Raw genomic sequence first — 15,862 nt, 5'->3', positions numbered from 1 at the left:
CTTTTACATGATGAGAATACGCATAGCGGAAAGCTTGTGGTACCTGTTGCGCCTCTGTCCACCCCTTTGGGATTTAAGCGTCACGGGTGTGTGGTGAGGCTTCAGCCGATATCTTAAAGGTTCATATCACTGCATAGTACCCATAGTGCATTCCAAACTATTTGATGAATGAGGAATATTTTGGTAGTTATTTCTTTTCCAAAACACAAATTGATTTTTTAAAGAAATGATTCGTAAATCTTTGTATATTCTTCCCAAATGCTCAAGGCCTTAAGTATCGGTCGGTTGAATAATATTATTGTATATTTCTAGTATTAAACGCATTTACCGCAATTCGCAGTAAACATGAAGTTTGCTATTATAAAACTTATGTTTTATTCTGAATTTTTATTCTCGTAATTGAATAAACTATATTTCCATCAGACATTTAAACAGTAGGTATATATAATTAGAGCGAAGGAGGCTATAGCTAAAAGCATTTATAATACTGCTGAAAGGCTAAAGAGTATGACAAATAAATAAAAAATACATTGGTTGTTTGCTAGGGGTAATTAAAAAAAACAAATAAGACTGAATAGAAGTTTAGCTGTTCACACCACATGTCTATGTTATGACTGCAGAAAAAATAAGTCTGTCACTGTCAATGTCAACACCAAATGAAATACGTAAGACTAGGCAGTATGGTCGTAAGACTATAGCCTGTCCTCTAAGGACGAAGAAAAAAAAAATCAACACCAAATGTCAAAAAACCAAAACAAATTCACGTGCTCATTGCTTGTTCTGTGTTTAATGTGCTATTTATATGATAACTTGTATTAAATGATTTTATTTAAGATCTAAAATGGGCAAGCGTAAGTACGATGGTGAAACAGACGGACCTTTGAGAAAAAATAAGAAGGATAGTACTGAAGATAATGAACAAAATGAAAATGTGGAGTCAGGCCAACCTCAAAATGAAACCAAATTATCCAAAAGACCCAACATTAGTGGTTTTGATGTTAAACACTTTCGAAAAGAGATATCGGCAAAGCTGGGTCAAACCATGGGTAAGATATTATTTTTGTTATTCCATACAAGCTAAATTTATTGACTGTTATCACCGGTGACGCATAGTGGCCCTGATGCCAACACGACTGAGTAGTGCTGACCGGAGTAGTTACGTTTTTTTTTTAAATAAATTAAAGATACGGTGAGTAAGCTGCTTGCTTGATGATAACCAACAGGAGCACTTATAAGTAGTACTTAATAATAATATTGCACTTGTCACCCTATGATGATATAAGATGTTATGTCTCATTGTGCTCAGTAAATAATACGCCTGCTATTATGCTCTTTCAACTGGTACACAACAGTGCTTTCACAATGTTGCCTATGGGAAAAAGTTATTTAAATATTTTTCACTTCTAGTTTGATAATGATAGTAACTTCGCAATGATTAATTCATAGTTATATAATATGGCACTGATCGTATTGATTGTAGTAGTACATGAGATTTGTTGCATTAACATGAGTTATCATTTATTATTCATAAACATTAATTTCAATGTTTATAAAAAATATTTTTATTTTATTACATTGGCATTTTTTTAAACTCTATTATTGTTTAATGGAGAAACATCAAATTTTTCCAAAGGTAACCTGAGGCAAAATAAAGTATTTATTTATCTTATTACACCCAATTTAACAGAAAACAAAAATGAATACAAACAAACCTAAAAGGGAAGCCGGTATGAATTGAGTTGTATGGACACTTCGTCAGTTATAGATACAGAATTTAAAATTTTCTGTTCCAAAATGACTATAAAGTCACGCTGTAAGCTACTTTGTTTATCAATAACACTCTTATTATGATGTTTTTTGCAGCTCTGACACAATTTCTACAAGTGTGCCTAAACCCTGACAATGAAGTTGACTATTTGCTGGAGTATCTCAAGAGTGGAGGGAACTCACACGAAATACTGCGCCAAATAACACAGGACAGTAAGAAAAACCTTACACTTGCTACACCAGCATTCCACTTATTCCACCTGATCATACTTAAAGTGCAGTCTTCAGTTCCTCACATGATTGCCATTACCGAGGAAGCTTGCCGCTACTTCCTAAATACTTTCATGTCTACCGTAGAGATCATGATCAGTGAAAACTCGGGTCCTCGGCATAGGAAAGTAGTCTTAAAGCTCTTGACATCAATGGTAACATTAAATCCAGATTTGGGCATTGAGGTTTTAAATCAAGCTCCGTTGACTCCAAAACATTTACAGCATGTAGTTGAAACATCTAATTATAAAGAGAAAGACAATGTTCGTAGAGCATTTGTTCATTTCATGACGTCCTTTCTGGTGGATGGACATTTCCCATTAATAAAAGTGCTATTGGAGAAACAAGGGTTGCTTGGACTAGTCATACCAGGATTGGTTCACGATGAAGGGGAAGCTGTATTGATGTTTTTAAATATTTTAAAGAAAAATGTGGTAGACAATGCTTTTATATCAAAAAGTTTAAAACTTAAAACATTCAGTCATCAGGTTTTGCACAACATGTTCAAGATATTCTCCTGGAAGGGTCCTGCGGAACAAAGTCAAGATGAGAAAAATGAGCTACGACCCGAAATAATGTCCCTACTGTCAGACATTTTACTCACTTTGTTCACTTCTCATAAACTGGGTTTACATTTTATAGATACCTCTTTAGGTACAGCTGACTCTAATAAGAATCAGAATTTGTATAAAGCATTGTTGACATTGAAACGGCCATGGGAAAATGAACATGAATGTGAATTGATCCTGCAGATAGTGTCTAAATGTCCAGACCTCCACAGGGCTATAGTCAGTGTCCTGGAAAATAGCTTTGAACCTCAACATTCTCCTATCTGGGAAAGAGCCATACACTTTTGTGTAAATCTCTTGGATAAATTAAGACCTGAAGGAATGGTGTCTAGGATGGCCAGTCTTAATGCACTCCAAGTAACAAACTTTGTAAGATTCATAACTTTACCTGTGCCATTATTAAAATATATTAATATGAATGTGGGGAAAGATCAAACAATTTCGATATATTGCATCAAGGTTTTGGTAAAAATGTTGCAGTCTTTAAAACGATATATTCAAATTTTGGAGGTGGAAACTTCAGCAACTATATCAGATTTGAAAGCAAAGTTGGAATTTTTCTTCCCCAAACATATGCCCGTCCCAGGTATTGTAGCAAACCTTATTGATAACATTATTAATGCTAAAAATACCCCAGAAGTTACTCAAGACTATAAACTGCCAAAAATGTCTGATACTGAATCATTGATATATCTTATTGATTTACTACTTCTGTATAATGATATTCAACCAGCCTATTTCGAAACTGTGGAAGGTAATGTAGATATGAAAAAGATTCTTGATTATTCCATGTCCCTCTCTGAAGGACAAACGTCATTGTTAAAGTTTAAAGTGGTTTCATTGTGGTTGACATTAGATAGGTCAGCTATCTCGTTAAGAAATCCAATGTTTAAAGATCTCTTTCTCATCATGTTACATGTGTACACAAGTACTGACGATTTAATTTGGATAGAGGCAAAAAATACTATGCAAGTGTACTTTAAAAACACTGGAATATTCGAATCAGATGAAAATGAAATACATTTAATTCTGTATGCACTACGAAATGCAAAAGTGGAACCATGTTCTTTAGTTGGTGACGTCATAGAGTATGTTTTGGCGAACATAAATGAATTGGCTGATATTGTACGGAACCAGTTGATTAATTTTGAAATATCTGACGAAAGTGCCGCTACATCCTTAGAGAAGCTTTTCAATGACTTAATGGAAAATAGAAATACAGAGGACAATACGTTTTTAGAAAACAAAATGCCATCCCCATTTATTGTTGGCTGCATGCAGTATTTGCAATTGTATAAAGACGTAAAAAAGAATTTGAAGCAATTTTTGTCTTTGTATATAGCTAACTTGTTACATAGTAATTATTGTCCAGAGCTGACAGAAGTTCTCATAGGAGATTCTAAGCTAGACGTTAGAAACTACGTAGCTAGCTGGATTGGGCAGCCAGTAGCTTTACCGGAAACACTTTCAGAAGACAGTGTACTCAAAAAATTATCTAAATCTGTTATTTCTGGTGAAGAATTACAAGTCAATGATATATTTACGTTCATTGAAAAAAAATCAAAAAATGGAGACGTTGTTAATGAAGATACTTACCAAATTGATACGAGCAAAAATGTTGATAGCTCTGAATTGTTTATATGGTCAAAATATTTGGTATATTGTACAGTGAGATTGACTAACATGGGTCAACTGACGGAACCACAACAGAAGAAAATTACGAATTATTTTCAATATGTTCTCTCGACCGGCAGAAATCATCACATGATTGACATGTGCAGGAACATGCTATTAGCTTTATTTAAAAATCCACAAGTACTAAAAATATATACGCCTCTAGACTCGAACAAAAATTCATCAAATATACTAGCAACCAATTTCCTTCTGCAAGTCATTACGGAAAACAAAGACATAATTGATTATTTAGACGACAGATACAAACTAATGAAGAGTTATCAACAGAAAAATTACAATGAAATAATCAAGGCCTTCGTTAAAATTAATAAAAAGAAGAATGTGAATTCCGAGCACACAATAAACGTTTTAAAGGTCGTTGGACTTAGTAAAGAAGACGATATGAGGGTATTTAATCAAATATTTGGAGTTGAACTAGAAAACTGCGTGAAAGACGACAAAGAGCCTAGTCTCGTGTTAGAATTACTTAAATATTTAACACATAAATACTCAAATGAAATCACACTAGAGCTACCGCAGCATGTTTTGAAGAAATCTATGAAATTATACACAGATTTGTTGACGAACAAAGATATGAGCTGTAACTTGACGAATCTAGAGAGCTCTTTAGCGGACTATTTCGAAAGTAAACCTCATCAGGTTCCCCGGATTTATGATGATTATTTCAAAAAGTTTTTCGAAGTTAGCAACGTACGCAAGTCAACCGCGCATCTCGCTTCAGTGCTATTGAAGTACAATGTTAAATTCTGTAACACATTTAAAGAACAAATAAAAAATCCAGACATATTATCTTTACGGGAATTAACATTACCACTAGGCGATGCAATTATTAACCATAATCAATTTATAAACGAAAATAAAGAGCTTCTAACAACAATCTACAATGAATACAAATCTAATATAAACAAGTTTATAGAAAAACCCCACAAGGCCGGTCAAATTTACGTATCCAATTGGAAATTTATAAGGAAACTTGTTATCGAATGCATGGACGTAGAAGAATGTGCAAAAATATTCGGTAAAAGCCATAAGTTTGAAACAGTTGAATTGAGTCACATAGAATTAATTCAGAGTATATTTCTGAAGATTTGCGTACACGACAATGCTGTTAAAAAGGAGTTCCTTATTAATTATTTCCTATGTCTACTTCACATTATGACAATCGGTCTAAAAGATGCAAAAGAAGTAGACGTTTTGAGCAATATAATCCCCAATATCTTTACAGTTGTTCAAATTAGTAAAAATATTGCTGGATTTAATGTTGAAGATAAAGAGGAGTTTAAAAGGGTGACCGAGAGTGCGATATGGCAAGGTTTTTGTAAAGTTGTTTTGAAAGACTCTTTAAAAGTGAAAACAGTAGACCAGGGACATACATTAGGCCCTAAATTACTATCTTTACTGAACATATTAGTAAAACTATTCTACCCTACAGACCATGATGATATAGTAACACTTTTCGATATGGTGACTTCACATTCTGAGTTCTTAAACGTAATATTAAGCCACCATAGCACTGATATAAAATCCAGACTAATAGATTTTCTCTATACGTTGATGTCCAAAAATAATTCAGTTATGAAAACGCAGCAGATACCGGTATTTTTGAGCGCCTACCACGCCACGAGGAGTCCTTGCGACAGACTTATCCTGTCAGTATTATATTACTATGAAAGCCACGGATTGCCCGTCAATGAGTACAAACCTTACGTATGGGGAGACTCTGCAGCTAATCACTATGCTGTGCGGAAGAACCGAACCTCATCGTTATGGGCACATCCTACGCCGAATCAAGTTCTGAATTTGTACGAAAAAGACCTCATAGAGAGAACAGTGAGAAACTTTCCCGTGAACCAAAGACTGGAATATCACTACGAATTACCAGATTTCGTTAATGGGCACTCTGTAACGGAAGTTATAAATACCGTACGAAATAAAGTTTTTAAAACAAAGAATAATAAAGACGTAGAAACGCTAATACACAACCTTATAGTGAAAACAAAATGGGGAGATGTGACTAGGGAGTTGAAGCTCGTTGATGTTACTGTAACTTCGCACATAGACGAGGATCAAAGTGTGTACGATCCTCTGTTCCTGTTCCCGCTGCTGGGGCACCTGTTGGCTCCGGGCTCAGTTGCGTCATGCTTCAAGCTACTGCGCACGGGGCTGCTGTCCGTGCCGGTGATGGCATTGAGCTCTAATTGCCCCATGATGCGGGCGGCCGCGTACCACGTGCTGCACAGATTCTGCATGTTACTAGAGACAGAAACGTGAGTATTTATTATGTATTACGTATGCTTATTTTTTTTAAAGCTAACGAGCAAGAATAACCAGATATTAAAACAGAGTTTAACATTGTCGGAATCGCGAATCCTAGTATTTGTTATTCTTTGTTTTCTGCTTTTCTTGAAGGTTAAAGAGGAGTCGGTCAATGACTGTTATAGCTATTTGTACATACTTTTTAACTCTTAACATCAGTTGATGATTGAATTTTGCGGAAATATACCCTAAGTTTTGTTACATTAATCTATAATTTAAGATGCAGCCACTTTAGGTAAGGTGATGTATATTTCAAGGCTTGAGAATCACAATATGTATTTTCTTTCACAGGAAACACAAAAACGATAAGCTATTTCTCACCGACTTCATTAACACATTACGGCATAGTCTTGCAACCATCGCTCAAGGGATGGAAGAGTCAAACAGGAACCCGAGACTTCCAGCAGTAGACGCTCTATACCTGGCGAGGGCCTTGCTGGTGTCTACAGCCCCAGCTGACCCTCTCTACCGTCCCGTGAACAACTTCTTCATCGCCAAACAAGTCGTGGATGTGTCAGTGGTTCCAGACTTCTTAAGTTTATTCCACGACAGCGAGGTGGAAGCGGTGGATCGAAGACTCTGGATCTTGGATGTGGTCCGCGACGGAGTCAAAACTATGTCCGAAGTGAACGTGATATTCAAGACAATGTGCCTCAAAATGATCATGGATTTCTATTCCTCAGCGCTGAGTGACAGGAGAGTGAAGGATAGGGTTATATGTGCTCTTAGTTCTATTGTGGCTGTTCCAAGGGCAGCAGAAATACTTATAGAAAGTTACGGCTTGATATCCTGGCTGCATTCAGTTGTGAAACATTTGGAAAAGGACAGGAATATCGTAAGGTCTATTTATGCACTGATTGCCAATATCCTAAACAGTATGACAGTCAATGCACTTGCAAGAAATATGAGTGCAAATAAAGATACGATAGAACTACAAATTAACAGAAATGTAGAATTGGAAATAATGTTAATAGTTTACGATCTTTTAAAAACCGTTGACGAGATGGAAACAGAAGATGCTCTGTCGTATATTAAAATGTATAAGTTGATGTCTAAGAGAACTCGTAAGAATTTAAATAAGAACGAAATGTTATATTTGGTTAGTAAGATTGGAGTGTTCTTTGATTGTGAGAGTGTTAATAATATGTCCAGAGCGTTAGTAAGTAGAGATGCCGTTTTGTTGAAAAGTGTAAACACGCAAACGTTTGCCGATGAATCGAAACATATTCTGTTCAATAATTTACATGATGTTGTGCGCGATTACATCGCGTGAATGTGGAATATTGTATAATAAATATTGATATATATTGTCTTGTTTATTGCTGAAATTATATAAATCCTTATGCTAGAAAAACGTAACTTTGACCGTACGTTCGCTTCATTTCCTTCACACTTTTTGGGTTAACATTTAAGTACTTGACGGCTTTTAGTAGCGTCAATAAAACGTTAACTCTATTATAATTACTCATAGTCCTAGGCAATGCCTATTGATTCGTTCACATGAAGACTAATAAAATAAAAAAAAATAAAATAAAATACTTTATTTATCACGTAGGCGAACAAAGTTGCACTTATGATACGTCAAAACAAAGAATAAGAATAATTATTATTTCTAAACAACTATTAAAATCACTTATATAACTATGGAGATTTTAAATTAGGGATAAAGTTTATACAAAAGACTAGGTACAAACCGAAGTAACCAGCTCGGGCTGGCAAGTAGGGGAAATAGAAGGGTAACGCGTCGCGATCCTCACCGGTGAGGACATGAGCCCTAACCTAGCTAACCTACCAGCCTTTCACTAGCTACCTAAGTGATGACTACCCGAAGAAGAAAGGCAGAAAGAAACTCCGGGCTTTCTTTTTGTCATCAATTGTTCAGTACTTCTTTTGTATTTTTTCCAAGTCTTTCTTGTACATAGTCACAATAGTTATATAAGCTAATGCACGCACATCACCGTTAACATGGGATAAGATGAAATCCAATCGACTAAACCTGGAGCGGCATAAAATAAAATTAGCGATAGCAAATAAAAGAGAACATAGATTCATACTTAAATAACGGCGTACAGCGTGCATTCGCCTACATTTACAATCATAGTTTTCAATCATGAGAAAAGAAAAAAAATAGTGATATTGAACAGGCAAACACAACATGATCGGGTGGTCGTCTTTCAAAAATTACATTTCATTAAGATATGATATGATTATGTCAAATTAGAACTATAGAAATGTCATTATTATAAAAAAGCATGTGAGACATGTAACAAAGACATTTTAGGCAGTTAATTAATTACTAATGTGTGCTAACATGGTGGGTCATTGTGTGCAGGACAAACTTTCCAAACCGTCTTATCATTAAGGTAATCAGATACAGTATAGTATCCTTTACACATTAATTCACGCTTAACATAACACTTGAATTTTTGTTCGGTCAAATTGGTAACTTCGAAGGGAAGTTTATTATAGAACTTAATGCTATTAACTAAGAAAGATTTATTGGTTTTACAGAGCCTATGATTAGGGACAACCAATTTATTTTTATTTCTGGTATTTAGACTATGCAAGTCACTGTTTTTAATAAAAGTACTAAGGTTTTTACGTACGTACATTATATTCTGAAATATATATTCGGCCGGCAAAGTCAGTATATTCACCTCCTTAAACATTTGCCTAAGGGAATTGTAATATTAGAGCAATAAAACAAAACTTGTAATTAAAACACACAGTTTCTTTTGGACAGGGACGCTCAAGTGACAGCTTCACTTTACAGAAGTTATGCCTTGTGGTTTATAATAAAAATGTTCACCATAGACACAACAGATGGCGTTATTAATTATTTTGGTACAGATCTAACACCCGCACTTACCAAAATAATATGGGCACACAACAATTAATAGTTTCTCAAAAAATATTAAACATTTTTACATTCTGTATACCTAACAACTGCATAAAATAATAATGCTTAGTGTTACCCAATCCCTTTGTAAAAGGTCCGCTGGCATTTCAGCAGTTTCTAAATACTTAAGTTCTACAAACTTTTTAGTAACACATTCTTTACAAAAATGGTAGCGGACATCTATATGTTTGGTTCTTTTATTGAAGCAATTATTTGAGGTCAACTTAATTGCACCCTGATTATCATTAAATAAATTAATGGTGTATGACTCAACAGTTATTTCTTTTAACAAATTAATCAAATAAATTGCTTCCCTGCAAGCATCAGTTATGCCCATGTATTCAGCTTCTGTACTTGAGAGGGCAACTGTTTTTTGTTTCTTTGCCTCCCATGAAACTACACTACCTGCTAACATAAAACATAAACCTGTATAAGACCTTCTGTCTATAACATTATTCCCCAATCTGCATCTACAAACCCTTCTAAATTTGACTTACCATATTTAGTATATTTTAATCCAAAATGTTTAGTTTTCTTAAGATATTTCAAAATTCGTTTTGCATATGCCCAAGTTTCAAGATTATAGCAATTATTAAATTGACTCAGAAAACTAACTGAATATGCAATGTCAGGTCTAGTCAACACTGCTAAATACATTAGCCCACCAATCAGTTGCTGATAGGGTATACACTTTTCACAATTGTTATTAAAGTTAATATTTAATTTAGTCTCTAAAGGTGTGTCAGCTACTTTACAATTTGCCATATTAAATTTATTTAATAACTGATTAATATAATTTTCTTGGCTTAATGTAACTGTGCCTTTAACTTTATCAATATTAACAGTCATTCCTAAACAATTTTTAACCTGACCTAAATCTTTTATTTTGAACTTTGAAGCCAATACCTTTTTTAAATTATTACATTCACTAATATCATTTGTAAACACAAAAAAGTCATCTACATACAAGGTTACTATTGTCTTTTTATGATTGTTATTTTTGTGTACAAACATGGTTCTAATTTAGATCGCTTATAACCAAGGCTAACTAGATAATCATCCACTTTCCTATACCAGGCCCTTGAGGACTGCTTAAGACCATATATAGCTCGGTTCAATTTAACTACCTTTTTATTACAGTTATCTTTAGATTCTAGCAAACATTCAGGTGCTTCCATATAGATTGTTTCCTCAAGGTCCCCATTTAGGAATGCTGTAGTGACATCAAGGTGTATAACTTCTAACCCAAGTTTCACAGATAATGCAAACAATAACCTTAAGGTTGAATGCCTAACCACAGGTGAAAAAGTTTCTACATAGTCTACATTTTGCTTCTGCATATAGCCTTTGGCTACCAAACGAGCACGGTATCTAATGTTATTATCATTGTCTAGTTTTTTACGTAGCACCCACTTACACTTCACTACAGTTTCACCATTCTTTGGCTTATCCACTAGCTCCCATGCATTGCTGTCCTCAAAAGACTGAAGTTCCTCCTTGACTGCCAATAGCCAATTTTCCTTTTCTGCTCCCTGTAATGCTTCTTCTAGGGATAGTCCATTTGCATCATCAAATGCTTCCTCAGATATACACATATTAGTCATCCGATACCGCTCTGGCTTCCTCTTGGTTCGGATGGGTCTTACCCGCTTCTCAGGTAAGTCATAACCATCTTCATGTTCACTAGGAACATAAGGGTCATCTGGGTAATCTGATGGTTTACATACTGTATCACCTCCAATCACATCTTCTGAACTTGATGTGTCCTTGTCAGATATCTCCGCACTGAAGATGAATTTTCTATATTTTCAATAATCGGTAAGCTAACATCAAGATTCTTTTCTTCTTCCATGACAATAACATCCCTGCTTATTATCACACGTTTTGTTCTAGGGTTGAATATTCGATAACCTTTGATGTCATCTGGATAGCCCACAAGTATGTGCTTTTCTGATTTTCTGTCCCATTTATGGCGCCTCTCTTTAGCAACATGGGCCATGACGGTGCTACCAAATATTCTGAGGTGACTTATATCAGGCTTACAGCCAGTCCAGACTTCATAAGGAGTTCTTTCATTTAACGCAGGAAGCACAGTACGATTTTGTAAGTAAACAGCAGTATTAGTGGCTTCTGCCCAGAACTCTTTACCCATATCTGCATCGAATAGCAAACACCTGGCTTTCTCTACAATAGTACGATTATTGCGCTCTGATAAGCCATTTTGTTCAGGGGTATATGGGGTAGTTCTTTGATGAATTATACCCTCCTCTTTGAGAAATGAATCAAATTCCTTATTACAGTACTCACATCCATTGTCACTTCTTAGAATCTTTATTTTCTTATTACTTTGTTTTTCAACTTTAGCTTTAAATTCTTTGAAACATCTTAAAGCTTCATTTCTGTGTTTAATGAAATAAACAAACAACATACGACTATAGTCATCAACAAATAGTATAAAGTATCTGGAACCAGCAAGTGATTCATGCTCCATAGGTCCACAAATATCAGTATGGACTAAATGAAGCAATTCTTTGCTTCTTGAACCTTCATTTCCAAATGGTAAACGACACTGTTTGCCTTCACAACAGATTGTACATGTTGCCTTACCAAAATCTACCTTTTCTTGAAGATTCATACCTTCGACAGCTATTTTCATCTTACTAAGATATTTGTCATTAAGATGGCCTAATCTGCGATGCCATATATTACTTGACACTGACAAATTTGCTGCTAAATTTTCAGGCACTTTTAATTTGTATACACCATTATTCAACATAGCTGTAGCGACCAGTTCGCCTTTTTTGTTGAAGACTTCACAACCATTCTTGGTAAATTTTACTGTATTACCGGTCTTTATTAACTGGCTCACTGACAGTAAGTTAGTAGTCAAACCTGGAGCACACAATACGTTCTTGACTGTAACTTCAAATTCACATTGATCAGTCTTTGTAACAATAGTCACATCGCCGGTACACAATACTTGCAATCTCTCACTGTTAGCGATACAAATGTCCTTTATCTTATGATACTTTGCATTCTCTACCCACTCTTCATTCGCCGTCAAATGCATACTTGCTCCTGAGTCAATATACCAGTCATATTTATTAAACTGAGCACTTAAAAACACTGTACTGAATACGTTACTGGGTTTGCGTTGCATTTCCTTTTTAGATATGTTGATGTTAACATTATTTGGACACTGATTCTTATAATGTCCTGGTTCTTTGCAACGGTAACATTTGACGTGACTCTTGGCGCCAACATTGACGTTTGGTTGCGATTGAGTTCTTTGCGCGGTGGCCATAGGTAATTTATTTTTCTTATGTTGCCATTTCTGCGTTCTACTTGCGAATGCACTGCTAACCTCGTTAGATTGGTTACTTCCACTCACTTCCGTTTCCATGTCCATGAGCTTGGTTCTAATGGCGTCCGTTGTAATTTGTATGCCGGAATGCTCGATCGCCATTATCATCGGCTTAAAATTCTCTGTCAATCCAGCCAACAACAGGCAACCGATCCACTCATCACTGATATTAAAACCTGTCCCACTCAGTTTCTGCCCCGTTTCGACTATTTGCGTTACGTACGACTGCATCGAGACACAATTTTCCAAACGAATTGAGATTAAATTACGCAAAAGTGATATTCTTCGTGTAAATCCCGAGTCATCAAATAATGTCTTTAGCTTGTTCCATAGTTCCAAAGTAGTTTTAACTTCTTTTATATGGACATATAACGCAGTATCTATAGTCATCACTAACTTTGCCTTAGTTCTCGCGTCATCTGCGGCTTCTATCTTTTCCCGGTTTCTGGTTTAATGCAGTGCAGCATATCTTCCAGGACTAGAAAATTTTCCGCGGCGAACAGCCATTCGTTGTAGTTTTCCCGGCCTTTTAACTTGGGAACATTTACAATATAATTCAATGCCATTCTTGCAACTATTACTGTATAAAGTAACTAATAACATTTAACTATTATTGTATCAATGTTTCACCACTTTTAACTGAGAAACACAACTACTTAAAAGACAAACTAAGGATTCTGGGTCTGGGCCCATAACCTGTAATATTAGAGCAATAAAACAAAACTTGTAATTAAAACACACAGTTTCTTTTGGACAGGGACGCTCAAGTGACAGCTTCACTTTACAGAAGTTATGCCTTGTGGTTTATAATAAAAATGTTCACCATAGACACAACAGATGGCGTTATTAATTATTTTGGTACAGATCTAACAGGAATCATGAGAGCGAAGGTTGTAAATAGCTCTAATCGCTCGTTTCTGCAAGATAAAAATGGTCTGCAGATCTGCAGCAGAGCCCCACAGAAGAATACAATAGGACATAATGCTGTGGAAGTATGCAAAATACACTAGCCTTGCCGTAGCCACGTCAGTTAATTGTCTAATCTTCCTAATAGCAAACACGGCAGAGCTCAGTTTACTAGAAATTTTTTGAATATGGGGGCCCCATTGCAATTTACTATCGATTGAAACCCCGAGGAAGACCGTTGAGGGAACTAATTCTAATTTATCCCCATCTAAATCAATATTTAGTTCCTTTTTTTTATTCAGTAACGAAAATCTGACACATTTCGTTTTTGCGGCATTTAAAAGTAAATTATTAGAAGAGAACCAGTCAGAAATCAAACTAAGTACTTTATGTGGCTCACCGAGATTCTCATCCCTTCTATTTAACTTAAAAATAATCGAAGTGTCGTCAGCGAACAATACTACATCTGCCATATTATCAACCATGTAAGGCAGGTCATTTATGTAAACTCAGTAACAATAAAACCAGTAACAAGTCATCTGATAGCGTACCATAAAACCAGAGGCGTTAAGCCCTCGTTTTGATATCGATTCAAAGCCTGTTTACGGGCTGATTGGATTAATTGACTCATAACCGGGGGCGGAGGGACTCCGGTCTCTAATATTACATGACAACCTACAGCTATTTGCGTATTGATGGCATATATAAAAAAAATTAAGTTGATATGCGATTTTGATGTCCTTTTATTAAGCTACTTAATATGGAAACGAATGGAATGGTATTTTGATGAGCTCCAAAACTTCTGTGGGAAGATTCCTCGATAGATACTTACCTAGTCTACTAAAGTCATTTTTGTGTGTCCAGATTAATATCCGATCCCTTCATGTGGCGTAAATTTTATTTCGTAAAAGCATATGCAGCTAGACCTGCGGGTAAAAGCTAGTGTAGTTTCCAGTTGTCTCATTATTGGAGTCGGACACATGACGTCACATTTCACTGTAAACACGCTCTTAGCAATTTGTTGCATAGGCCAAAGGAACAATTAAAAATGGACGGTTCTAATTAATAAGCACTGCCATCCATCTTAATATACATGTTTGGTTTTGAACGGATAATCGTTTCGGAATTTATATTTTAGCCTCAGGCGCGTAATACTATATTTATGCTGCATCCTTGTCTGTTATGTAATAAATTCTAGAGATTTTTTCATAAAGGTAATTTCGTTCTTTAATAGCAGCAAAGAATTAAAACACGTAATTTAATTTAAAAAGGATGCCAACGCATCTCAAATAAACAGTTTTAAAGAATACTGGCGTGAATATGCAAACTTTTTAGTGCGACATTTTTTTATGCACTGCGAAAATATTTCTGTTGCGAAAGAAACACGTAAAATATCAACGTTTTTCCTTACTTCATTAGTATTGTCATAGTTAAAGTTATTTATGGATCCTGTTTAAAATTCATTAAATGTGTGCTGTGCAAGTATTAGCTGCTGATGCTCCAAAACAGTTAATTATGTACGTGAATGCAATGACAATTCTTGTTCACACTGTTTCGCTGACAGCTGCGATAATTTCGTATTTAAATTCCACACGATCTCGTATAGATTTTATCTTATACGAAGCAAGATTTTATCACAAAAATACTGTGAAATCGGTAAGTTTTATTTCAATAAACTCATGTAATATACAAAGGATTGAATTTAGTACATTATGTGGGATGGTAATAAGATCAGTGAATAGTTGATCGGCAGTTTATTCGCATGGTATAAAAGTTTTCTATCCGTGCCGGCCGTGGAGGCTCAACGATTTTAAGGCGGTAATAAAACTGCGCGCTTATCGTATTTAAGAAGTATAGAAAAATATTTTGCCCTTTGTTTGGATGTAAATTTTTTTGTAAATATAGATATTTTTCATTCATTTCATAATGGCAATGCCACTGAAATTGTTGATTCCGTGTATCTTCTTGTAACTTTCACATCGTATTAATTTTCAACTAATACTATTAGACAATTTAATAAAAAACGTTTTGGTTGTTTAAAATTTGCAAAAAGAAAAAAATGATTTTTAAAAGTAA

General features: G+C 35.2%; 2 protein-coding genes across 2 annotated transcripts in view; both read left to right on the top strand.

Moving 5' to 3' along the window:
• Nucleotides 1-735: 735 nt before the first annotated feature.
• Nucleotides 736-7,924, top strand: LOC115444209 (nucleolar pre-ribosomal-associated protein 1). The gene is made up of 3 exons (XM_037437022.1): nt 736-1,046; nt 1,864-6,568; nt 6,909-7,924. The coding sequence occupies exons 1-3, from the start codon at nt 842-844 to the stop codon at nt 7,888-7,890; spliced, it is 5,892 nt and encodes a 1,963-aa protein (XP_037292919.1). The 5' UTR covers nt 736-841; the 3' UTR covers nt 7,891-7,924.
• A 7,181-nt stretch (nt 7,925-15,105) lies between these two features.
• The window catches only part of LOC115444191 (protein phosphatase 1 regulatory subunit 12B), an 86,893-nt gene continuing 86,136 nt past the window's right edge, over nt 15,106-15,862 (top strand). The window contains 1 exon segment of the mRNA XM_030169866.2: nt 15,106-15,442. The gene's annotated coding sequence lies outside the window, so the exon portion shown is untranslated.

This window comes from Manduca sexta, chromosome 10 (assembly GCF_014839805.1).
Source record: "Manduca sexta isolate Smith_Timp_Sample1 chromosome 10, JHU_Msex_v1.0, whole genome shotgun sequence".
NCBI classification, from domain to species: domain Eukaryota; kingdom Metazoa; phylum Arthropoda; class Insecta; order Lepidoptera; family Sphingidae; genus Manduca; species Manduca sexta.
Note: the sequence above shows the minus strand (reverse complement) of the source record. Positions and strands in the feature narration are given on the sequence as shown.

Excerpts from the sequence above, each read along its gene's own strand:
- LOC115444209 (XM_037437022.1), top strand. The coding sequence starts at position 842 with ATGGGCAAGCGTAAGTACGATGGTGAAACAGACGGACCTTTGAGAAAA. Across the intron at positions 1,047-1,863 it reads AAAGCTGGGTCAAACCATGG|CTCTGACACAATTTCTACAA; the intron begins GTAAGATATTAT and ends TGTTTTTTGCAG. Across the intron at positions 6,569-6,908 it reads ATGTTACTAGAGACAGAAAC|GAAACACAAAAACGATAAGC; the intron begins GTGAGTATTTAT and ends TTTCTTTCACAG.